This window comes from Argopecten irradians, chromosome 12 (assembly GCF_041381155.1).
Source record: "Argopecten irradians isolate NY chromosome 12, Ai_NY, whole genome shotgun sequence".
Classification (NCBI taxonomy): domain Eukaryota; kingdom Metazoa; phylum Mollusca; class Bivalvia; order Pectinida; family Pectinidae; genus Argopecten; species Argopecten irradians.
This window is the reverse complement of record NC_091145.1, coordinates 7,080,032-7,106,986: the sequence shown is the minus strand read 5'-3', so window position 1 is coordinate 7,106,986 and position 26,955 is coordinate 7,080,032. Positions and strand designations below refer to the sequence as shown.

At 33.6% G+C, this 26,955-nt stretch overlaps 2 protein-coding genes across 8 annotated transcripts in view; one reads left to right on the top strand and one right to left on the bottom strand.

Annotated features, from left to right (window-relative positions):
- LOC138336032 (uncharacterized) overlaps nucleotides 1–14,677 on the top strand; it is a 95,508-nt gene extending 80,831 nt beyond the window's left edge. For 2 of the 3 annotated variants that reach the window (XM_069285296.1, XM_069285298.1), the window contains exons 7-20: nucleotides 105–277; nucleotides 528–571; nucleotides 1,079–1,177; nucleotides 2,206–2,358; nucleotides 4,276–4,371; nucleotides 5,227–5,328; nucleotides 6,099–6,215; nucleotides 6,831–7,005; nucleotides 7,538–7,653; nucleotides 7,804–7,897; nucleotides 10,515–10,597; nucleotides 10,975–11,101; nucleotides 11,633–11,730; nucleotides 12,339–14,677. In XM_069285296.1, the coding sequence (XP_069141397.1) occupies nucleotides 105–277; nucleotides 528–571; nucleotides 1,079–1,177; nucleotides 2,206–2,358; nucleotides 4,276–4,371; nucleotides 5,227–5,328; nucleotides 6,099–6,215; nucleotides 6,831–7,005; nucleotides 7,538–7,653; nucleotides 7,804–7,897; nucleotides 10,515–10,597; nucleotides 10,975–11,101; nucleotides 11,633–11,730; nucleotides 12,339–12,554 (1,693 nt within the window). In that variant the 3' untranslated portion in view covers nucleotides 12,555–14,677. The remainder of the gene's footprint in view (nucleotides 1–104; nucleotides 278–527; nucleotides 572–1,078; nucleotides 1,178–2,205; nucleotides 2,359–4,275; nucleotides 4,372–5,226; nucleotides 5,329–6,098; nucleotides 6,216–6,830; nucleotides 7,006–7,537; nucleotides 7,654–7,803; nucleotides 7,898–10,514; nucleotides 10,598–10,974; nucleotides 11,102–11,632; nucleotides 11,731–12,338) is intronic. The other variant, XM_069285297.1, reaches the window with a different exon arrangement.
- Nucleotides 14,678–15,355: 678 nt separating this feature from the next.
- Nucleotides 15,356–26,955, bottom strand: part of LOC138336363 (pleckstrin homology domain-containing family G member 7-like) — a 70,556-nt gene continuing 58,956 nt past the window's right edge. For all 5 annotated transcript variants that reach the window (XM_069285811.1, XM_069285812.1, XM_069285813.1 and 2 more), the window contains 11 exons: nucleotides 23,648–23,800; nucleotides 22,157–22,252; nucleotides 21,162–21,263; nucleotides 20,639–20,755; nucleotides 19,650–19,824; nucleotides 18,857–18,972; nucleotides 18,023–18,116; nucleotides 17,690–17,772; nucleotides 17,072–17,189; nucleotides 16,585–16,682; nucleotides 15,356–15,714 (listed from right to left, as the gene is read on the bottom strand). In XM_069285811.1, the coding sequence (XP_069141912.1) occupies nucleotides 15,481–15,714; nucleotides 16,585–16,682; nucleotides 17,072–17,189; nucleotides 17,690–17,772; nucleotides 18,023–18,116; nucleotides 18,857–18,972; nucleotides 19,650–19,824; nucleotides 20,639–20,755; nucleotides 21,162–21,263; nucleotides 22,157–22,252; nucleotides 23,648–23,800 (1,386 nt within the window). In that variant the 3' untranslated portion in view covers nucleotides 15,356–15,480. The remainder of the gene's footprint in view (nucleotides 15,715–16,584; nucleotides 16,683–17,071; nucleotides 17,190–17,689; nucleotides 17,773–18,022; nucleotides 18,117–18,856; nucleotides 18,973–19,649; nucleotides 19,825–20,638; nucleotides 20,756–21,161; nucleotides 21,264–22,156; nucleotides 22,253–23,647; nucleotides 23,801–26,955) is intronic.

Genomic DNA, 26,955 nt, shown 5'->3' with positions numbered 1-26,955 from the left:
ATACATGTATGACTATGGAGTGCACACGTTAGTCGTACAAGACGACAACACGTAAGTGGATTCATATTTTGACGCGTCTTTGTGACATTCCTTGTCCTTTACAGCAACATAGCCCAGCGATTACGGCGGCGACGGAGCTCTGTGGAACTGGCTATGAGTATTTATCCCGGAGATCTCTTGGTTCAGGAACACCACAAGAAACTCCTCAAGCGAAACACTGTGGCAGATTTCCACGCGTTACGGCATGGCTCAAGTTCAACGTCGACTATTAACGACGGTAAAATCATAAAAAGCTAATAAAAATAAATTAGACTTTTAAATTTTAAATTGGAATATAGTGTCGTTTACTTTGACCGATGAAACTTGGTAGTAAATCATCAAACTTGTACTGCAATTTATTTTTATGAAGTCTCCATGCATAATTATAATTCGTAACTCTGGGTTTTGACTCTTCTGGAAAAAATCGGTATCATCCATTGGTGTGTTTAGCGTTTTTGAGTGTAATTGTTGTTATTTTGTATTTTTAGTAGACGCCAAGAAAGGACGACAGTCGTTTTCATTGTTAAAATTGGTAAGTATGCATCCTTTTAAAAAGAGAACAAAGCCATCAAAGTTTAAAAGAATTAGATCATATGATATTCAGGTCATGATAAATTGAGTCCACAAAGTTGATTCAAAGAATTTATTACTATTTGATCATCCAGCAACAGTTCTTTTTATGCGTTCTTCGTGTGTGTTTAGATCATCTGAGACTGGGTTATATCTTTACATGCACAGCAAGGGACATTATGATAATATTTTTCATGACATTGATTGAATCAAAGTTAGTGGTTTATAAAGTGTTTTAAGCCTTCATAGTTTTTACTCCGAAGACGAGGCGAACATTAGTATTCGTTTAATGTTATTTTCGAACTTTATGTTTAGGTTATTTGTTCTCATGTAATCGTCTGTATTGTATTACTTCATCCACATTCATCTATACATTTACACGTGTGTTATTTATACTTGACTGAGTACACCCACAGATACGTCAATACTAGTGGTAGTATCGGAAAATGACGACTGTTTTAATTGACAGATGAAATCCAGAAGCAAGGAAGCCTTGTCTAAACTCGAGGACGTGCTAGCCGGGATGAAGCCGTCAGAGTTTAAGGATAATTACTTGGCAGTGTATAAGGTGTGTGGCTTCGTCGACCCCCCCCCCCCCCCCCCCCAAAAAAAATCAGTACACTTTACATTGCAATGTAGAAAGCGTGGATAAATAATACCAAAGGCTAAACATTCACAAATTTATCGTGGTGCCAAAGATTCTGCCCAGTTTATTGTTTCTGTAACTGGCCTGTCACTGTATCTATTGAGAAAACGAAACATGCAAAACGTCTTTGTTACATTTCCAAGTTAGGAAAAATGTAATGTCCATTGGTTTTTAATGGCCTTGCCCTTAGATAATTTACCGAAAAAAGGTCTGTCCTATTGTTCATACATATTAGATATGTAATTATCAGCTTTTTTCAATCTTAAAATGATGGGCCGTTAATCTTAAAATTAAAAAATAGCATAAACTTAAATTCCCGTTCATACGTTCAAGAAATTGTTTTTACTTAAATCATCACTGCACCAGCATTTGAAGCTGTATTGAGCTAATTTTTGCTGTAAATCTTTACTTGGTTCGTGATAATTAAAATATTGAGCATTAATGTATCAAATGATTCACTTTTTTCACTTTATTTTCACATTTAATGGTAATTTGAGCACTTTTAATTTTTACTCTAAAATACTGAAAAATAACAAATATTCAAGTAGGGCCAAAAAGTAAGCACACGGACCCCCCATTTTTCTGCCTGATTCTGAAAGAACAACCCTTTTCCTATTGATATGCAAAATATTAACAAAAGTTTAATACCAGAACTTTTTCTATAAAGGGTTATATTTGGCAAAAATGGCTGAAAATGGTGCATTTTGTAGCTCAAAATTAAGGGGTAGGGGTAGCATATCTTGTTATTCTGAGAAAAAATATTAGTCGTTTTGATCAAAAACACGTGTGTAAGTTTTTTTTTTGGACTGATGATAGCCCTATAGTGACTGAATATATATTCCATAGAAATTATTTTTGATTTTACTTTGAATTTAATCGGCCTTTTCTATCGGAATATTAATATACTATCTTTATACCGTGTTTATCTCATAATAACACGTGTGTTTTAGAGTTTACATTGGTCCGACCTGATCGCAAGCTCGGACAAACAGACGGAACAGATGTGTCTGTCCGAGACAGAGCGAAAGAGACGAGAGGCAGTCTGGGAACTATTCAAAAGCGAGTGTGTGTTTCTGATAGACCATTTAATGGTTTTAAAACACGTAAGTAAAATTATCTACACATATATATCTACATATATGCAATATGTTTGAAATACATAAATTGCGTCACAGCAAATCGGCAGGGATCAAATTTCAATACACAGAGGCAGGCAAGATATACAGTGCTGATAGTGTGTAGATCTTATACTGTAAACAACTTGTATGAAGAAAAACTAAACAAATCAGGGCGAGTGGGATTAGTTAAAATAAAGCTTTTAAACTGTTTATAAAGCACTATCTGAAACTACCTTCAAAAATTGATTATTTGCAATTAGATCACTGCGAAAAAAAAACGTTTATTGTGAATCTTATTTTGAACTAAACTAAGAAACATCATAAATGGGTTGTTCTACCTTGATAGCAATAACAATATAAGACTTATTGATTAAATCAACATAATGAAGGGATATGTTAACATGGAAAATCAATAAACATAACGTAATGAATGTCTAATAAATGGGCATCTTATTGTAAAACTGTAATTGTTATTAATTAATTAACGATAATTAATTCTTTGTTGTGTTTTTATGTGCACAGGAGCACGCTTTGCATGACGTTATAAATGTTGTCAAATGTTTAATCAAATCATAAATTGGCGGCCATGGTGAGCTATACAAACGCTTGACGAAATTGCGTTTTCAGTACAATATCACGTAACCCTAGAACGTTGAATCGAAGCATGATTTTGCTATTACTCGACACTTAAATGACAGAAGGCTTCTGGCTACCGATGTCTAGTAGTCCTCACTTGGTACTCGCAGTCCTCTGATGTGTAATGGAGAGCTGTCAAATAAGTGCTCATGATGGAAACATATAATTGCTAGACCCAATTATTAGGCTAATGCCGTTCGTAGAGGAGATCACACGCCCTGCAATAAAAGGACAATTTTAATACGCAATAAGATGGCACTGGTCCGTGCTTGTTAATACCCTGATCGGAAATCCAATTATATCCGGAATGTCTTTTACTCGGACAACTGACGATCTAAGTGTAGACCATTGTATATTGTTAGCCGGGTAATTATGTGCTTGACCCTAACATTTGAAAAAAGGACTGATTCTAGTTGGGATTCCATCACAGCATGCTAACGCGTAGATGGCCGATTGTGTCGATAGGTCAAATAAAGCTGTTAAAGCTATAAATTTTACACTTTGGGCGTCGATACGCCATCTCACATGGATCTCGTGAAAATATTAATTTGGAATAATTATAGAATGTTTACCATAATGGAGTGTGTTGAATGTCTTATCACACTGCATTTTGCATTAATATAGAGCAATATTTACATTTCACACTTAGAAAATACTATATTGACAGGTTAAGATACTGTTTCTATTGTTAAATGGTATTGATGATTTTCTAAAGTACATATTCACAGTCACTGGTAGTACAAATGTTTTACTAACCAAGCCGGAATCTGTCTGGATATAATTGCATCCAAAGTATGTGCTTAGTATGGTGTTAGCAATTTTGAGATGGAAGCGGCAACTGATCAATGTCAAAATGGCTGTTCAGTCACTTAGATTTTATGGATTAAATCCTCATTGATAAAAGTTGTCTTGGTCTTACATCAACAACTCTTAAGCAGAGTACTGAAAATTACTAAATATAATAAATATAATCATTAAACTATCATTTAGTTGCATGTTCTTATTTCATAACATATAGTGTTTTAGCTTGTATTTTCTTTTGTTTATTTAATATGCAATTTGAAGTACATTTTTTTTAATTTGAGAGGCTGTCGTTTACACAAAGTGACATATAGATGTCGTGAATGTTCTTAATGGTATCATTACGGTATCATTACATATCATTATACAGCTTGTGTTTTCTTTTGTTTAATTAATATCCAATTTGAAGTACATTTTTTCAAGTTTGAGTGGTTGTCGTTTACATGTGACATGTGTTTTTTGCAGTGCTTTATGGAACCTCTCAAGAAAGTACAGGTGGAAGGGCATCTGATGTACGCTGAACCTCAGGATCTGTTCGGTAATCTGGACGAGATATGTTATGTAAGTACTGATCTTAATTCAGTTCTTTGATGTCAGGCGTATACATTGTAGTATGGGTTGGATAGACCCGGAAGAATCAAATAATGATTGATTGAAAACCAAAACGTCAATAACGCAATTTCGCAAATGAAAATGATGACAACTCCATGCATAACATCTTTACGAACTATTAAACACACATTATGATATGAGTAATCGCTGAAAGCATACAATATCCTTTGTATGTATGATGTAAGTTCTAGGTATATTAAAACTTATTAACACAACAGAAAGTGGCTGTTGTGGTATTCCGTCTACGCATTTTACATGATGACCTATCTTGAGGGTAGCTATCAATTGTGACGTCATTATTTTGTTTGTTTGTTTGTTTGATTAATTAACATTCTATTAACAGCTATGGTCATGTAAGGACGGCCTCCCATGTATGCGGTTCGTGTATGTTGTGCAAGATGCGTGTTTTGGGAGACTGCGGTATATTCATGTTGTGTCTTCTTGTATAGTGGAAGTTGCCCTTTTTATAGTGCTATATCACTGAAACATGCCACCGAAGACACCCACCCGGTCACATTATACTGACAACGGGCGAACTTGATCTGTAATTATGTCTTATCTGAAACAAAGAACAATTTTAAGATACGGTTAGGTTGATTTTGTTATGTTGCAATAGTACCATCATGTATAATTTAATTAATTTATATTTATAATTCCATCTACACATCTTCCTGAAACGACAAATTATAGTTATAATGAAGGTTAATAACAATAGTATTTCCCTATGTTATAATGAATTCCGGTAAGGAGATACATAACAAACCTATTAAGGGTACCTGATGATGTGGTTTCTATTTCTAACAGGTGAGCTATACCTTCTGTAAGGATTTTATAGCAGCGCTACTGAAAGGCATGAGTTCAACAGAGTTCGGGAGTACTCGGGTCCTTCTGAAAGCATTCGAAAGAGTATGTATTGGGGCCTTTGTTAAAGATGCTCCGCCGCTGACAAATAGTATTTTTTCACTATTAAAAACTGGAGCAAATGATTTAGCAGTTTTCTTCAATTACAAACGTTACTTACTTCACACTATTACCACCATTGAAAAGTTTGAGCTTCTAATTTTACTTTAGGTTAAAAATATAAAATACAATTTATTGCATCCCGAAAAAATTCCATGTCACTATATCCTATATCGAATGAAATACTGATTGCGCATTAATAAATAAATAATTATGTATATATTGATATCCCTTAATTTGATTGCTCATATATGACTTCCACAGTTTTCTCACGATTACCGTTTTCTAGCATAAGTAAAATGTTAAATAAAATTTTTGTTTTAACTTTGTAATTAAAATTATGATATATCTTCTTACACCAGTACTACATTAGTTGTCTACAATGATAATTGAATGATGACAGTTTGTTTACATTTTACGAAATTAAATCTGAATTAAATCAATTACCTATTGTTTTGATATTTTATGATTGTACGGGCATTTATCTTAAACTTGGTTATTTCGCGACTGCTTAATTCCGCGATTTGAACGTGTAATTTCCTCACGATAAAAATACATATGAAAAATATTTGCATCATGGTTTAAAATAATGCCAAATGTTACGCACGTGGAAACGCACGTTCTTTACGTAGTTAGTTTTATATCCCTCTTGTGAAATTTCCTCGTTTACAGTAATATAAGTCTACGGTTACTCATTATTATTTCTTTTTGTACAGTTTTCTACGCATTCCAAAGATGGTGACATTTATCACACCTATTGCCTCAACTACACAAACGCACTTACCTACCTTGAGAAACTGCGGCGCCATGACGATTTTACGGAATTTGAAAGGGTAAATATCAAATTCATATCAGAATAATTGAATAAGTGGCATACTCATATTTTTGAAAACCATTTTTCAATAATTACATTGACTTGACATGATCCATTTATTACTGTTAACCAACTTACATTGAATTGTTTAATGCAATTAAATTTCGCGTGCTGAGAGTTGAGAAGAGCCCATAAAAATAATTCATCGCAAAAATGCTCCTAGCACATATACCGCAAAACAATACGACTTAAATTTTCGAAATAATAACAAAGTCGTTAAGAATGGAAACTCAAATTAGGTTGTCGGGACAATAAAGATGATTAACGGTAAAGAACAATACTCATTTTTTATTTTCCTAAACACAATTTTGTTGTCGATGTTAAATATGCATTACACAAACAGTTATTATTACTGTCTTTATATATTTCATGAGCTTTGTAGTTATTGGATTCACATTTTATCTTCATAATTTTGTGTTCATCTTAAAATTATGTGACAGAGATAAATTGAAAAAAGATATTAACCGGTTAAATAAAAGGTATCTTGAATATATACAATAAACAAATGCATAATAAAGGGACTAAATTGTAAATAAAAACAACAGTTTATTTACTGTAATGTTTTTTTCTGTAGTGGTGTGAACAGGACACTCGATGTAAGAGACTACAGCTAACAGACTTACTGGTAGCTCCAATGCAGCATTGTACAAAACTACCGCTCCTCCTTGGTAATATAAGGAAATACACGGAATGTGACGATGAGATAGGTCAACTTACCGATTCCATTGAGAGGGTTGAAATGTCTCTGCGTATGTATCATACTGATGATTTTCTATTCATTTTGAGTACTGTAGATCATTTGATATTTACGAGTTATAAATTTTCGCAAGCTTGAACGCAAATTCAAATGTACTTCAAATATTTGAATAAATGAATGTACAACTGTCTGTAAAAGCCATTGATACATGTAGCGAAATTGTAGCTTAAATGTTGATTATTGTTCAATACGAATATTGAGAAAATTGAAAACGAAGATGAGTTTTGTGAATCCATGTACTTCTTAATATAAATGATGATAATTAAACGACTATCAAAATTGGTCATTTAAGTATCCTGTTTAAACATCCTGCAATATGCGATATATAACAGATGTACAGCACTATCGTGGTCTTTATTCGAAGTATACTTCGACGCGATTAAATTTTTTTCTTAAAGCTAACTTTCCGCTTTTTAATGGTAATATTCCTGCATCCATAAACTGTATAACTTCCTGTCCCGACCAATTTTAATAACTATTTAGTCGATGTAAATGAACTTATTTTATATTTGAATATTCTACAGAGAATATGGAGGAAAAGATCAAATGGGTAAAGAACTACGAGCGTGTTCAGGAAGTGCAAAGACAGCTCCTCTGGCCTCCTGTTACAGAATTGGAGCCAAGAGTTTTCATTCCAGAAGTAAGTGCCTGATTTTACGCTTCTATCTAAGAAACATTAAGGATTAACTGACATCATTTATCAATTTATCAACCTTTTGATGCATTTTGCTGTACATATTTCAAATGAGAATTCACAAATTCATACTGTTCACGTTGTTTTTGATTGCAGTACCTGAAGAACACATTACTGAAGCAGCCCTGTGAACGGCTGTTAGCATGTCCACAACGTCAGTTGTTACACGAAGGACAGCTAACTCTTGTTGGTAAGTAATAAAGATTGTTAGTTTTTTTTTCACAAAACATAATCGTTATAACATAAAAATATTTTCTGTATGTTCTATATGTTTTCATTGTTTATGTTTTAGTGAACGTCCGTGACCTTTAATGATAAGTAATTTGATTTGTTCTGTTTTGTGTCTTGACAAAGGGGCGGATCGCCTCGAAAACTCGACAATAGTTTGTCCACACTGTTAGAATTGCTTCTTTGCCCTACATTTACTACTTTAAGTAATTCGTATCATGCAGATATATGTCTATAAGGATCCAGTGTTATATGGAAAACAACCGTTGACATTGCTTCCTTGACCCATTAAAATATGGCATTAATTCTGTACAATGTAATTGGTCCTTTCGCAACGTGATACGGTCATATCATACATATTTCGCAAGACACATACAATGTGTTATAACACTATTGCGACGTCACAGGTACAATAATAATGATGCAATAATCAAATATAACGATTGTCTCAGTAGACAGAAACGTCGCATTCTAGTCTGATCTCGCTACTATGATCTAGAAAGACATGTTAAAAGTCGTTGAACACATGGTCTTTGATATGCCACTCGCGTATATGCTTGTGACATATTAAATTATTGAACTCATTTATCAAATTTTATATTATATTATACATTAACTCTAATGTAAGATCCTATATATATGTATATTAAGCATAGTACAGTTGAAAAAATCGTCACTAAACTTTCAAGGATCGAATTATTAAGTGATTAGATTTCTGGCCTTCTAATGCATGATGGTGCCCTTGAATTTGAAACGTTGATCTACTTTGCCATTTCCTTTGATCGATTGATAATCAATATAATATTCCATTTTGAGCAGACATAAATGACGAAACAAAAATCGAATGAAGTTTTACATCTTATTAAACAAGGTTGTGATATCTAGTTAGGTATTTGTAAGACCATGTTAGAAACATCAGAGATCTCATACATATACGCAAATACTGTTCGTTCGGCATGAAAATATATTTCTAATAAACTGAAATTTTAAACGGAATTAACGTTTCGAATGCTCATGTTTCTATCAAGAACTTACGATTAAGAATCACATCTAGGAGGTAATTCCAGAACTCGAATAAAGGGATATGAGTCTTTTTCATTTCCCTTGGATATCAGCTTTACGCTTTGATAGAATGAGTTAACATTTAAGCCAATATATATATGTTCTTTCTGATATTGGTCGAGTTGTGTACCTTAACATATACATTATGGCGTATTAGTGATTGTGCCCTTTCATGGCGGTCGACATCAAAATGATCAGTAACAGATAAAAACATCGTAAACTCCTAATTTGATAATCTATAGCCTCGGGTATCAACATATTTTATTAATTGTATAACACCTTTGTTACCAGGGTTGCATACGAATTATGTTTGCTAATATAGCGTTCCCTTGATTGTCCTTTAATAAGAATGACACAGTGAATAAATACGTTTGCTTTACTGTGATAGATGTTCTCACTTATATAAGTATGATAAAAAATGTTACCATGAAGACGATCCCATTTGAGAATAAACAAATAAACAAAACTGGAAATATCAATAAAAAGGTGAAACAAGACCCTTCCTAAAAACATTAAAAAAATAACAACAACAAAAACCAAAGAAAACAAATTTAACAGCCAAAGTCGAAATAGAACAAAAATAAGATAAAAATCCATTAAAATATTTTGCGTAGGCGGTTAAAGATTTGACATATATGGTACAGGCCGATGAAAAGGCAGGAAAAAACAAACACCTTCATGATAAACAGACAGTGTGTCGTAGTTGTTCCATGAACAACACATGACTTGATGTATGTGTCTGCAGAGGTATCAGTGAAAATTAAACTTGATGCGATGTTAGAAGCACCACAGACTCCCCAGTATCGATTATCTCTCTCACGAACTCTTCTAACCACGTGATCACCATTTACTTCAATTTGGCTATCTGTATGTCTCGACGGTCCATAGTTACCTATCGTCTTGCATGCTTTTATCTGGAATATTGAACAAACAACAAATCTGTAGGACCGTCGATAAGGAATAGATACATATTTCACATATATGATAGTATTCTACACTTAGGATACTGTATATGATCTGATATACGACATTGGATAGGTCCCATATATTTTTTCAAAGCTTCTTATTTTTATTTCAGTCAATTTGAAAACACATTTCATTAGTCATTGAAGTTCACTCAAAGCAAAACATGGATTTCAGCGCAAATTCTCGTTATTACTAGGTCAATTTATTTTGAACTCCTCATTCGATTCCCACGAATGACTTAAATGTAAATCAAATAGGTTGTTAATATAGTGAGGTAGTAACTAGCGTGGATTTTATTGAATATCAAGGATGATGCAAACGTAAAATGAATAAATGATGCCCATATGGATTTTGTATGGCACATTACATTTGTTTATAAAAACAACATTAGTGTAAATATGTAGTAAAATAAGAAATATGTCTTGTTTTCTATTTTTACCTGTTCAACACACATGTATCATAAATGTTTAATTATGAGGTATGTATTTTTCTGTAACAGATAAAATACATTAAACTTATAATCTAGTATGATATATAATTTTTATTTTCAGAATCAACCAAAGCCACAGAAGTGTATTTGTTCCTCTTTGATGATATCCTTCTGATAACGAGAGTCAAGAAATCGGCCCGAAAGGTAGGGAAGTTTAGCAGAGTTGTTTCCCTTGTTTTAATGGCTTGCAGAAGTATCCACATTAGCCTTCGACCATAATATGATAAAATTGGTAGCTATTTCAGTCTTAAATAACATGCAATTCATCATTGTGCATTAGCATAATATAATTGCTGAAAGTTAATGCCATTTAATTGGTAGTAATTCCGCAACTTTCACTCCTACATTGTCGAAGTAAAACCACTTGTTTTTAAAAACCATTTTTATATCTCTCGAGTAGTAATTACCATTTCAAGGATAAATAACACAACTGAGAAGTCAGAACAATCAGAGTCAATAAAACATGAACTTTCACTGCCCTGTGTGGATAGCTGTGACCTTCATCTCGTTGTTGTTTACAGAAACAGGCCCAGTTAGAAGTGACCGGTACACAAACTTCGTGTGATAAAATAACATACACTGTACACAAACAGCCCGTCGCTTTGGACAGACTAAGTGTTCATGATATTAGCCAATCAGAGGCTGCAGGTATGATCCAATCAAAATAACTTTAATAAAGTATATAAATCAGCTATAAACCAATGAAATTAATTAGGAAAGTTCAAACATCTACTGGGTCGCGACCAGTTACCGTGATTTTTCGAGGTTTTTTAAGGATTTTGTCAAAACTAACGCACAGAAGGCGTTGAAAATCGACATGAATTGTCTATTCCAAGATAATTCAGTAACTGTAGTCGTTGTATAATTTTAATAATATCCGTAATGTTGTGTAGGTAGTCGTATGCCTTTATGAATGTGTTGAGATTACAGTATATCACCAAGAGAAGATAATGTAACTCTAATAATTTGAGTTTGTCCCCTTGAACGAAGCTCTTCAAGTTAAAACGATAAAACAGAAGAATGAAAGAGTATCATTAAGATACATAAATTGATTTCCTCCACTTCAACCTCTCATACATAACAGTAATTATTTGATAGCGCCATTAAATCTTACGATGATAACTAATTATCTGAGATATCATTATTGATGTTTTAAACACGTGTTTTCGCCTGTTTCAGCTAATGGTGTCAAGTGTGCCTTTGTAATCGTTCAGATCAGTCGATTCCAGCAGATTATAGGTGTCTATACGCTTCAGTCCCCTACAGATGCAGCCAAGGTAAGAATGTCCCTGGTAGCCATGAGCATTTATTTTATTTGATCTTGCGAGCTGTCTTCCGCAAGTACGGGAATATTTGTACATTTGTATCCCTCGAAAAATAATGTGGTTCGCAGTATACAGAGTACTTAACATAATGCCATCCTCGATACTCCATGGGTTACTTCCGCTGTCGTTACATCCGCCTCCGGATTATATATACTAAAACCTCAGTTATTTTAAGAGAAATCGCCAATCACAAACTTGAAGGGACATCTTTGAAGATGACAAAGGAACTATGCTCAACAACAAAGCCAGAAAAATTGAATTTATTCTATCAAACTTCAGTTTTACTATGACATAGTCCAGTGGTGGATATAACGATACTGCTATTGTATTGGTCTATCGGGATGGAGGACTATATATACATGTTTGATATTATGTAATATTCTTAAGTAATACTCTATGAAATTCATATTACTAATATGACAAGTATGGTTAATACATTTCGCTACTCTTTATCATAAGTTAAAACAAATATGTCTTGCTCGATATCTCTCTAAATTCATAGATTCTGAGGAAATCAGTATTGTTAAAGAAATTTTATTATATGTTTATTACTTTTTCAGAACGCCTGGTTAGAAAAGCTTGGAGAGGCAAGAGAGAAATTCACAAATAAAGATGACTCGAATCAGGACCTAAATACTGAAAATGTAGAAGCCAGGGAAAACAGACAATCGCGATTTTCAGAAATTTCTTTCTCCCCTCCGCGAAGGCAGCGAAAAAATGGAACTTTGAAATCCTCACATACAAAGGCATTGTCTGTGGACTCCGTTTATATATAGAACAGGATCTGGAATGTCATTTGATAATTGTAAAAAAACAAATCCAACAGAACACAGTTATCGAAATCTACATGGAAGAAATGACCAACAAGTGAATGGATTTTGAAAAACAAATCAATTATTCGACATGGAATTTCAAATTTGAAAACTTGACATTGACCAGGGATTTGGTGTTTCTATGTGTTTGAACTCAAGTGCCTCTTAGTGACGTGTATTGCATAACTTTGATCGGATTTTTCCTGATGTTCTAGTTGTCCATTTCATGTTTACAAATCAATACCAACAAAAGCCTGGCAATATTTACTTCAAACAAAAAAGGTGCCAACCAATTTTATTGCTAAGTCCTATTTAACAAAAATCAAAGCTTATATTAAATGTGCATATTAATGTCTTCATAAGGAAAAGGATTTTGATAAGGACGATTGATATTGCGGTGCATCTTCAATGGTATTTGGAAACTATTTTGGGAGTACATAATGTAGTGTAATTTAGTCCCATCGCCATGACAAATAACCGTAGGACTGCTCAAAATAAAAAAATAATGTAATATACTCATGAAGAACCGTGAAAATTTGCTTTTCATAATGGTGACTATGTTGATATATTTTCTATTGCTCATGTTATCACAGGCGCCTATCAACCCTATTCTATTACATTCACTTACGAGGTAAACTGAACAGTATCGAATTTTATCAGTCCAGTATTCGACTATACCATTCTTTTATTGAACTGCAGTGTATCAATGGTAAAAACATATTTTGTGAATCGTAAAAAGGCCTTTGCGGCTTATTCACAGGTGCGACTTATTATTTGGTAAAAACGGTAAGATTAATATTCCACTTTAACTTATTTTCTTCATCATTCGAGCGTGAATGTGTGATTTGAATGGACAATTTATCATGCTACCGGTTTCTTGTTTTGTTGTATATGAAATTCCACGTGGAGTGTGAATGCTAGTAAGCGAAGCTGTTGATGCGAGAGAGAAAGTGAGAACATATCTAGGTCAACCTACTTCGGTGTTACTGCGTAGCGATCTGTCCTGAAAATATATAGATATATTGGCTAATTTGATTCTGCATTCAAATATTGCGTGTTATGACATTAGAATATTCTTAGTCCTAATGTTCAATTTTAGACTAGCATTGGTGAATGTAACCACATACTAACAAAGGCTTGCCGTTCATCTTTAAAACGACATTTCATTTCAGTATGGTATACAGAAATCAATTGTTTGTAATTATTTAGTTTGTCAACTGCTTATAATTCTTAAAATCTACTAAACTTTGAGTGTCCTTTTTTCTTTTGCGTCACTTCAAAGCGACGTTGAGCAAAGTTAATCGTTTTAAGTTTTAAGGAAACTCACCACTATATGTACCTGTCGTTATCTAACTTCGTTAAGCTTGACGAAATTTTAAAACTGTTTCATTGAGTATGCTTTAAGAATATATGAACTGTTTTATGCTATCAGCAAGCATCTTCAATATCATATTTACATATGCAGTCCAATAACACGCATTGACAAGCACTCTCATTATATCAATTCGTTGATATGAGCGATTGAAAATTACATAAATACTTAATTCAGTTCTTAATTAAGCATGTATTAAGTGCTAGCAGCAATCAAATTTGTTTTTAATCAAATTTTACTCGATACGCTAATCATGTTTGTTTATTTGAAAATGAATTGGAGCCTATGAACAATTTATATTGTCTCTTCAACTGATTTTAGAACGCCATTATTTGTGCATTGTTGTATTGTAATTATGTATTATTTATATTACAGTTTTGTGATAGCTACTATATTTCATACAATATCACTTCATACGTTAAGGCTATGGCTATTAATTATGTCCGTACAAGGTTGTGACTGCATAATGTTAGTACAAGGATCCGGATATTCTATAGAATGGATCCTTCGGAATATTTATAATTTATACTCCACTTCCGGTTTTGTACGTAACTTCCTTTGTATGACATGTTGTTAAATGTTTTTGTATGATATTGTAGCGATGGTCTATATTATATCACTATGGTGCAGGACCACCCTAAACTAAGATGTCACGTGCCTCCTAGATTACCCTTTATAGGTACACGTGATTAATATTCATTAAACATTTCAGAGATATATGTGTTGTGTTATTCTGTTATATTTCAAATATTACCAACAGCCAGTACCGGAAAACATACCTGCAATGTATTTTAACGCTATAATATATATGCGCTTATATTACATGCAATAATTACTGTGATAAGAGTATTTTCGTTATAACATTAATACATCAATTATAACGAATTGTCATTACGCTGACCAGTTCAAAATGAACGTTGCGCTAAAAATTGGTCTCACCAAAATAAGTGTTACATGTAACCTTAAAACCAAATCTACCGGTTTCAAATCGTTTTTGAACAATTCTTTATGGCAATTCCAACATTGAAATTTTAAAGAATATTCTTCTTTATTGTTACATTTGTACACACACCATAAGCACATCTTAGATCGAATATAGGTCAATTAACATAGTAGCTAATATTGAGTGTTTTACGAGATTCGCATGCTTTATTGAGCAACGCATTTTGCTCATCCTTATGAATGTGGAATTAAGTAAATGGTGTGAAACTCATCGAGGTTTCTGTTTTAATAGCAAGTATTCAATTATGAAATTTCTAATATATTTCCTCAAGAATGATACTCGTGGAGGATTCTGTTTTAATAGCAGGTGTCCAATACTGAAAATAATAATTCATTTCCTTGTAAAACATTTGATTCAGTGGTCGAAGGTTGAGACAAAACTTAAAGACTATTTGAATATGTATAATATAGACGTTTATTATCACAGACAAGTTGATACTTAAATTCGCGGACACTGATAGCACACTGGTCCGGTCACAACGACACAAAAAATAGTACACAAAACAGCATGTTATATTATGTGATGAAAACTGTGTCCATGCTGACTGATTTCTTTTTATGAGCACTGAGCATGCGTGCACGTCTGAGCCTGCGCGGTGAGATGTCTCCTGGTGTATGGTTTGTAGGGGTTGTAGCGATGTTGGTTTGTGGCATCTGTTGCCGGTAGTCAACCAGCCCGTTGGCACCACATTCATGTGGAGAGGAATGGTACTTCTTCTTTGCATCACAAAGCTTCGTCATCCAGTAGTCCTAAAAGAAAAAAAGTATCATTAGCATATGGAGAAGTGTAATTTCTAAAACAAATCAAAATGTAATATCATTTTATTTTGTCACCAAAATAATATTCTTCATAAACCGATCTTTTGAAAGCATGTCTTTGTTATAAAAAGAGCTAAATTGATGTAATGTCAAAAACATACAAATCGTTCATAAAGGAAGATATCTTATAGCGCCACAATACAAATGCTTTTTAACATTATAATTGAAAAATACCTGAAATGCTGAAAAATGTGTTTTCCGATAGGATTAAACAGATGTTTCATAGTACAATAATAAAAAAACTAAGATTTTCTGACGCTAAAATACTACCGCTGTTACTCTGATATATTAATAGAGTGACTTGCCTTTAAAATGCATTTTAATATCATAATTAAAAATCTGAGAACCGATATACTGAAAACTAGTGTTTTCCAATAGGATTAAACAGACGTTTCATAATTGTAACCAACTATTGTTGGATGCTAATATAGTGACCCCAGTGAATTTGATAGATCAGAGTAACTTCCCTTCGCGCTGACGGAGTGAAACGAAGGGATGTGCCACTGATAGAATATGAAACGAAGGGATGTGCCACTGATAGAATATGATTGACATTTTAAGGAGAACTACAGATCTCAATTGTAAAAGCTTCTGTTCTTTTGCTAGATTTCGTGAGCTATAAACTCAATAACTTACATGTACAGTGACCATAACTTTTCATATTTGAACAACGAAACCCCAAATGGTTTTGGAAGAAATGATTCGGGTGCTGGGAGTTTCTTTGTGAATAAAGTAAAATCATCTGATTGAATTGTTATCTTTGAACAACTGCCTCTTTAGAGTACACGGATAAGGACGTACCTTAGCGTATTCGCTGGTGGACTGGAGAGTGAAGACACCTATAATCTGTTGGAATCTACTGATATGAACTAACACTATACAGTGTTTAAGGCCGTTCGCTGTGGATAAACATGACATGTCGATAAATTAAGACGCATTTAACTTAAACTCCATAAAGAAATGATGTTATTAGTGTTTCGTAAACGTTCCATAATACCGTTTCTATGTACAATAGTGGTAGATGAAAAACACTTATTTTAAATCAGAAATGTCACTTATATTTCTATATCAGGAGATAACAATTTATAATACATAATCGAATATACAGACTACATATCAACAGAGTAATTGACATAATACAATACGTGAGTATATTTAAAACTTTAAAATGTTTTCAGTTGGCAAGCATTGGAGGATAAATGTCAAAGGCAAATTCTATGAAGCATGGGACAGAACGCAAAACTTTCCTAACTTTCTTAACTTTCCTAGAATATGTATGATTTCTCACCTGACGCCTCAGCGATGCCTACATCGTGAACACTGAGCCGATCTAATGCTATAGGCTGGCGATGTACTGTATACAAGTTACAGTCATTGGTATTAAACGTCTCGAATGTATTTTGTTTCTGTAACAAGGAGCAAATATGTCAGTCAAATGTCTAAATAAAACAAAACAAAAATTTTAAGGTAAATTTTTAACTAGAGCTGTGATAAATTCGTGCAAACGTTATAATTAATTTACTGTCTATAGTGATATATGGATGGTATGTTTTGCGAAATTATATTTTAGCGAGAAATATATGGCATGAAAAACGCTAAAACATGGCTACCGCCAAAATATGTATGTTTTCAGTAAGCTAGCATGGCGATTTCCGCTACTAATTATCAATTGAGAATATATAAAATATGACAAATTAAAATAAATAAGGCAGGCCATAACTCATTTGAAGCTAGTATTTTCATAAATATTTACAATCTAATGACTTATCACTAAAATAAAATATAATGCACTTTTACTAATCAAAATATATATCATAGTTCAAAATGATAGGTACAAGTGTAGAATGTAAAACACAGAGAGTCTTAAAATAAACCAATGAAATAACATAATCTGAATACGACAAACCTTTTTCACCGATTTCTTTATTTTTGTAATCAATAATATATCGTCAAACAAGAATAAGTGAACATCTATGGATTTCGTTGCTTCTGGAAAAGAAATTATATACATATATGCGCAATTACAAAAACAAAATCAGACTAAGACGACAAAAATACAAAACTAAAGTCCCTTTTCTAATATCTTGCTAATGCATATCACAATTTATAAGTAATATTAAGTAAAGTAAGTAATATTTAACCATTTCTATAGAATATTGCATCAGAATTGTACATCTTATAAATTCATTACACAAATGGGAGTTTTCTCCCCTTTGTCTTATAATTTAAATATACCCACCTACTAAAGTTAGTAATCCTTCGTGCATTAATTGTCTTTTAGGACACGATAAGAGCTTGGTACAAGGTTGAATGGAAAGGCTTGACTTTAAAAACTACAAAACAAAGTTCAACAATTTTATCTACTACTGTAATATAAACTTTTGCGCTTAAAAATTATTCCGTTGACTGTATGTTTTGTGAGCAATAAATACAGCAATAATTGTGTATTCGCAAATTCACCAATTCGGTATCATTGATACTCCAGGTGTTACTATGACTAACGTTGTATCCACCCCTGTGTCATTTCATAGTAAAACTGAAGCCAGTTCAGGAGAAAAAATCTTACCAATTAGAGGCCTGCGGAAACTTCCTTTGAATACTACAGAGAGATCGATGCCTAAGTTCAGTGTAACGCAGTCAATCCCTGTGTCTTTGATGAACATCAAAGTACTAAATTACCTATTCAGTGTTTTGTTGCCTCAAGTATTTTATAATGATATAGTCCAGGGGTGGATATAACGTCAGTAGAAGTAAACCCTGGAATATCGAGGATGCCAATGCACTAAAACGCTAAGTATATTTACAGATTTTGATCGATAGAAATGACGGCAGCAGAAGATGAACATGGAGTTAAGTTGTTGTATTCTTCAGCAAACATACAATAGTTTTTGTTGTGGTTGATAAACATTTTAGTTTCTTTGATATAACTCTTCTGAGTTGAGATTTCTTGCTATTGGTAGTTTCCTAATTCTTCTAGGTCTAGACCAATTTTAAATGAGGGAGGTCTAAAAATGAAGGATTTTAAAGCGCACATAGAATTCCTTATGACATGCGTAGTGTGTGATATACGTACGTCCGGAATGTAAACTTTGGGATCTAGGTCGGAAATGGATGGCCACACTAACTGTTGTTGGATTTCCTGTAGGCGTTGGGTATTTCGTTCTTTTCTCATCTTTTCCTCTAAATTTTCTGTAAAAAGAGAAAGTCTCGTATGATACTAATCCCTTACTCCGAGAGTGGATGAGAACAAATGCACCTGACGAGAACTGTATGACTGAAGTTGATTTATTTATGTAGCATATACACAATATGCATAAAAGTACAGCATTTGCATCTTTTCAAACTCAGAGAAAGGGTATGTCATCATTTGAAGAAAAAACATGTTGTTTTTTTATTCCTGTCTGAATAAACCACAATTTGTTAGTACAAATGATGTTCACATCGGATTCCATTAGATTCATTGTTAGTATAACCATGACATTTTGTTGACGAATGTTTTATTTTGGGAATAGTTTGCAACTTCAAACAGAGATATCAATGCTAATTATGTACTGAAACAAGCCATCGTCTACTTAATGCATCATAATGCAAATACAATTACCAACCAATATTAAGTACCCCTTACATCTTGTAATTACGGAAATCTCTTTTACTGTATACTGAACCGGTCCACAGGGAAAGATCAATCCCATTAAGAAAATAACTAAGACTCTATAATTAATACACGCTCAATCGCCTTATATCAGAAGATGTCATTTTCCCGAAACAATGCCTATTATAGATAAGAGAATATCATTTCTATAGGAAATATTCTCACTCACTAAATCAATATTCTTTGGCGTTTAATGGACAAGTAATTAACTTACGGAGGGAGACCTCGAGTTTGCCGATAGCCGCGGCTAGTAGCCCCCTGTCGGCCTCTATCAGGGTGTACTTTCGTATGTTGGCGAGGAGGAGCGGTAGTTTCGTACAATGTTGCATCGGTGATACCAGTAGGTCATTCAGCTGAAGACGATTACACCGGGGGTCCTGCTCACACCACTGGTCAACAGAGTAATAGCAATTATATAATTTCAAAAGAAACTATGCTCCAACCTCTGGTCAACAGAGAAATAGCATTTTTACCAGGAAGTGTACCCACACAACTAGTCAACAGAGAAATGGCATTTTTACCAGGAATTGTACCCACATAACTGGTCAACAGAGAAATGGCAATTTTGCAATTTTAAAATTTAACAAGAAATTACAATGTATGCTCAAACCACTGGTTAACCGAGAAATTGTAATTATACAATGCCATCATGTATTGTACCTATCATATTGGTCAATAGAAATATAGCAATCTTACAATTTTAAGGAATCATGTTCCACTTATGCTTTACATTTAAACATATGCTATTGTAAATAAACCACAAACTGATTGGGCGCATGTTATTGCAACTTATGTAAACACAAACTTAGTACATACAATTTTACAAAATAAAAAGTAACATTATTTTTTTATAAACCCGTTTTAAATTTATCAAATAATCCTATTCACACCAATAGTAAATAATTATTTCAATCTTTTTTAAAGAATCCTATCAATGGTAGAAAAAAACCGCTAAGTGATAAACGTAGATTAATAAATGGCCTTAAATTAATTGATAATGTTTCAATTCGGTAGGAATTCATATTCATACCTCTAGAGGAAATTAAAAGTAAGGTTCACATAAAAATATCTGAATCAACAATGTAAATCTTATTATTATCAAAATATTTATCAGAGTTTTCTTATTCATAACATCACATATAGAGTTGTTAGATGAACAATGTCAAAACTAATTTCGATATATGATCCTCCTCGAATATCTACCTTTTCAAATTCGCAGTAGTCGTCGTTCTTTTTCAGCTTTTCCAAATAACTCAGCCCTTTTGTGTAGTTCAGACAATATGTGTGGTACACCTCCCCTTCTTCTGACAGAGTGGCAAACTTTAATACAACGTCATAACATTAAAAAAAGTTTTAAACAATTTTAAAAACCAGAAAAGCGAAAAAACGTAATTTAAGATCCTTAAACGAATAGAGCATTTGTTAAATGAAAAACACATATGCCAAGTGTTAATTGAATAACAAATTATTTAGGTCACGCCGGATAATCCTACTTTGTCGCTCTTTGTAAACGTAACACATACTTCAATGATTATGGTCCAATTGGATAAAACGTTTTGAAGACTGACATTTTCTCAAGCTTTGTATTTTCATTACATTTGAGATTTTCCTCATCTGGCAGATGAAATTATAACAATTTCATAACAAACGGGTGCGTTCCTATATTTATAAGTGTGAATAGTCTGGAACGGCCAATATGAACTTTTTGACTCCTTAAAACACTTACGCGTTCCAAGACCTCCTCTAGACGTTTTGTTTCCCAGATTTCTGTATTAGACATGTTTTTGGTCAGCACTGATATTAGGTCTTTACAAAAGGTATAGCTCACCTGTGGAACAGATTTGAACACATTTAAGTAAACTATTCTGTCAATGTAAAATTGCTGACCGCAACTTGTACTGCATATCTTTTCATTATACATAATGGGAAAATATTCAGCAAACTTTGCAGCATGAATAAGACCAAAATTTGCTTCGCAAATTCACTCAGCAATTAAAATTTACTTTGACATGATAATTTACTTTGAAAAATGTATTTTGGTAATTAATTAAAAGGGTATTAATTAGAAAGGTATGGTTAATTTAAGGTTGAAAATACAGAATGAAGAAGCAAATTCGTTATTGACACATATACATGTACAATACAATTTAAATATAATGCAAAATTTCATCTGATTATTAGCTGTCATGAAGGATTATTAGGGCTTACTGGTAGGTAATGTAGCTAGGAGTAGATATCTACGAACAATATACAAACTGAAAGCATTATTTTTTGTTGATAACAAATAGGGGATTGTGCGCCAAAATGGTTGTTACCAACCAAATTGTACAGTATATTGACAAGTTTGCGAGATTCAATTCAAATTTCTTTTATTTGCTTCCTTCTAATCGCTGTTGTCCTTAAAGCCAGGAAAGACATCGAAAATTGTGTGTCTTGTTTGCATAATACATAACGGCTGACAATAGTTGTGATGATAAAATGTTCGCTTTTGGATGCAGACTCATGGAATTAAATGAAATTGCAAATGCAATATACTATATTCATATTGAAAATAAATATTTGTGTGGGAAGAGAAGTCACGATATTCGTCTATCATACAGGAAATGTCACATAATATTTCATGATTAAGGTAATCGAGGGTAAATATATGGTGTAACAGAACGTCTCGCAGACATCCGTGTGGGTATAAATACTGATTATCTCGTAAGGTATGGAACGTACATAGCACAAGTCGTCAAGGTTACAGAATATTTCTGGGGGTTCAATGTACATCAGAAACCCTTCTACCTGCACTTTCTTCAACGGCTCCAGAAAACACTGAAACACATGAAAGTTTGTTACGTGAAAACGGTACATTAAACACAACGAAAGTTTGTTACGTGAAAACGGTACATTAAACACAACGAAAATATAGGCAGCAACGGAGATTACTTCGTTACAGTAAACCATGGTACATGAAAAGACATTAAAAATGTACATTTGGGGATTAACGAAATCACTTCGTTACAGTAAACCATGGCACAGTAAAACACATTAAAATGTACATTTCGGGATTAACGAAATTACTTCGTTACAGTAAACTATGGCACATTAAAACACATTATAATGTAAATTTGGGGATTAACGAAATTGCTTCGATATACGGATAGTGCGACATACACATATTAGTTAACACATACATATTATAGGAACATTGATGGTTATAAAAATATTACCTTATAACCACGAATTCGTTGTAAGCGTGTACGTTATAAAGGTATTTTAATGTAAAACGCAATATTTTAGTACAATCTCGAAAGCAAAATGAATCTAAAATCACCTTACGAAATACCTTAAGCATATTTTAATCATGATATTTTTTTTTCATTTACTAATGTTTGAGTGTCTAGCATTATTTTATACATACTTTAATACATAATTCGTCGAAGATTTTGGAATTGTGATCGTTCTTTTCATAAAAGAGATATATTGTATTGCGGCTCCATAGCTCCAATTCATAATGATCCTCAATTAAAGTTTCATTCGTGCGCGAATTCGTTTTATCTGTTTGCAAAAAAACGTTCATCCATGAGAAGAATACATTAAGTTACATTAAATTTACATAAGTTCGATAAAATTTTGCTCTGTCGTTCACATTTAAATTGATTTTTGTATATATTTTTTATCACTAAACATAAAAAAATATTTTAAGCATGTTATTACTGTAAATTGTGCGTATAGTCTTACGGATTTAGTTTAAGAGTTTTTCTACCATGTTCTCATTTCATAATGACAATACTCATGAAGCTCACGTAATTGGTGCATTTGTTATAATAAAAGGTGTGACAGAAATTTAAATTGTAAACATTCGAGCTTAGTTTACTTAACAATTCAGAAGGTGTGAATGAGTGAAGATATACAGAATGTTTATCTACTAAGAAGTGTCTTCGTTCTCAAAAGTTTACAAAATTACAAAAGAGACAAAATTGGATGGAACTTTGTCGCTAACGACACACATGCCATTTGAGATGTAACTACGACACAGGGAAACATTCATTCAGCACACTGTCTTTCGCAACTAGTAGCTCATTAACGACCGAACGGAGGAGATAAAAAAGGCTACTCTGTAGGGCGAAATTAGATTCTATTGACTTAATCTGGGGAAACAATGCTAGCTGTGTATTGCAATAGAGTGCTAATTGGAGGACACCAGAGAACTGACTGGGACCTTACATGCTTCAGTGCCATCAGATGGTCTATCAGGAATACACATTCGCTGGTGAAGAGTTCCCATACTGCCTCGCGCCGTTTCCGTTCACTCTCGGCAATCTTTATCGGCTGTCTTTCCTTGTCGGAGCTGACAATTAGGTCCGACCAATGGCAGTTCTAAAATAAAACAATACCGTATTACACGGTTTTAACGAACCAATGAAATTATATCGTTATAAGTAAAGTTTGATAGACACATATATATTTTATAGAAACTTTGACGCCGAATGAAAAACACAATGTCATTACCATATTTTTATAAGCGTGCTCGTTATAAACATGTTTACTATATTGAAAAATGTACATATTTTGGCGTTTGTCATATTATAGCGTATTTCGGACCAGGCATGTTACGTTAAAACAGTATTGCGCTTATAGTTCTTGCATTTATCATTTGCGCTAACCGGTACAGACTAGAGTTTGCGCTAATACTTGACTGCGCCGACATTCGTACATTTACACCACGGTAAACTATTTAAGGGCGATATATCGAGTTATGAATAATTTATTTGCTTTAAGATGCTTCATTTTCTGGTGAGAATACTCAATTTCTAGTAATACATTTTCTAACTTGTGATATGAAAGCATCGGAAAAGGGATAAATTGTTTTGGCAATACTAGGTAATATATTACAATGTGTATTATAACCACTGGTTTTATCACCATGTAAATGTAACAAGCTTAGAATAGCAACTCAGGATATTATTAATTAATGATATATATGCAGCAGATTTTGTTTGTTGTCATGGTGATAATCTATATGTGCTATGGTACTAATTTAGAATATTCAATCAGGTTCTGGAAATAAATTTCACGTTCTATGACGTAGCTAGGTGTTGTAAAATAGCAATAATACAGGCTGCATGATTGGTATCTTTGTGTGTTCGTCATAATATGTAAGGATTATTTTGTTGTAATGCTATTAAACAGAACTAATCCGACAAAAATAGAATTATGAGTGAAAATTGTATATATCTGTCAACATTATTTTATATGGTATCATTTACTAGGATCGATTACACTCTGCTTATAATATATATGTTTTATTTGATATGATGGCATCGATCTCTCTGTATACAGTGATTTAAAAGACCACCATTCTTCCTTGTTTTAATACAAATACTCGTCTGTGTCGAATAACTGGTATATTTGTCACCAAACCTATATGTATGTGATGTGTATGTACAATTTCGTCTATAATATTTTTGAAGTGTAAATCTGTCTGTATGTAATTTTTTCTGTATGTATATTTATAAATATATTTCTTCAAATATTTTACCCCTGAAATATATACCTACAGAACTGTGCTTCTAAAATGTACCATTATAAAGCTACTCAAAATCATCTGTATCAATCTGGTTTCATCAACCACCTTGATAAATCTGTATATCGCATCCTACCACATCATGATTAACCACACGGTAGGCAGCGAACCTGCTCTCCGTTATTACACAATAAATCTCATACTATTAGCCTGATATAACGTACATAAAGAAACGTGGTGATCAGCGTGGAGTTTACCAGGAGTCGTGCTGACTGATACGGAACACCTTGTCTTTATACACAACCATCTAACCTGGTCACGTGACATGCACAAGGTACAGCTATCAGCTGATCACGTTGAGGACCGAAAGGGAAGTAATATGGTAGCCATCTGATACACAGTTTGGCTGGAATGTAAAACTTCCGACGGTACCTCACCTCAAAGGTCGAACATCATTAATTGTGTTGATATATACTGCTCTTACATAAGGCAGACATCTTTAAACGTGTTTTATGAAGGTTTGATGCAGGGTTAGTACACGTTGAATGCAGTGACATCCCCCAACTGTTTACATCCACATGAGGTGAGAGCAGGGATGAAGCAGGGGGATTGCCAGCTGGGAATCAAATGTATAGTTCAATCTGGTTACATTTCACTCCATGTGAATAAAGAAAATAGAGTAATTTGGTTCATGAACGCAGTAAAGTATGTATTTTTTAAAATAATTTTTGCTTTACGTCGTTTTATGCAAGTACTTGAAGTACTTTTGATTCCTCTTTTTAGTTCGTGTTCATTGATGATGTCTTGCTCATCTAGTTATGAATTAATGAGCATGTGATCAATCGGAATATTACAAAAGGCGATTGAACAAATCAAATTACGAAATTGAATTTGAGCATTATAGGTAATCTTAACACTGGCAGCTTGTTAACACTGCAATGGTGTGAATGTCTTAATGTCCCTTAATCAGCCAGGGTCATTTAAGGACGACCTTTCCTGTATGCGATATGTTAAGGGTTTGTCAATATATGTATATACTCGTCGTATTTGGAGGTTGCAGTATATTCATGGTGTATCTCTTTAACACCACATGACCGTATAAGCTTCCAATCAAAGGAGTATGCATGCGTACATTGTAAGCGGCCAGTAATAGGAGTATGTAAGTACCTTGTAAGCGGCCAGTTAAAGGAGTATGTGTAAGTACCTTGTAAGCGGCCAGTTGAAGGAGTATGTAAGTACCTTGTAAGCGGCCAGTTAAAGGAGTATGTGTAAGTACCTTGTAGGTGTCTAATTGAAGGAGTATGTAAGTACATTGTAAGCGGCCAGTTAAAGGAGTATGTAAATACCTTGTAAGCGGTCAGTAAAAGAAGTATGTAAGTACCTTGTAAGCGGCCAGTTTAAGGAGTATGTGAGTACCTTGTAAGCGGCCAGTTAAAGGAGTATGTAAGTACCTTGTAAGCGACCAGTTAAAGGAGTATGTAAGTACCTTGTAAGCGGTCAGTAAAAGGAGTATATAAATACATTGTAAGGTCAGTTAAAGGAGTATGTGTAAGTACATTGTAAGCGGCCAGTAAAAGGAGTATGTAAGTACCTTGTAAGCGACCAGTTAAAGGAGTATGTAAGTACCTTGTAAGCAGCCAGTAAAAGGAGTATGTAAGTACCTTGTAAGCGGCCAGTTTAAGGAGTATGTAAGTACATTGTAAGGTCAGTTAAAGGAGTATGTGTAAGTACATTGTAATCGGTCAGTAAAAGGAGTATGTAAGTACCTTGTAAGCGGCCAGTATCAGGAGTATGTAAGTACCTTGTAAGCGGCCAGTATCAGGAGTATGTAAGTACCTTGTTAGCGTCTAGTTAAAGGAGTATGGAAGTACCTTGTAAGCGGCCAGTATAAGGAGTATGTAAGTACCTTGTAAGCGGCCAGTTAAAGGAGTATGTAAGTACCTTGTTGGCGTCTAGTTAAAGGAGTATGGAAGTACCTTGTAAGCGGCCAGTATAAGGAGTATGTAAG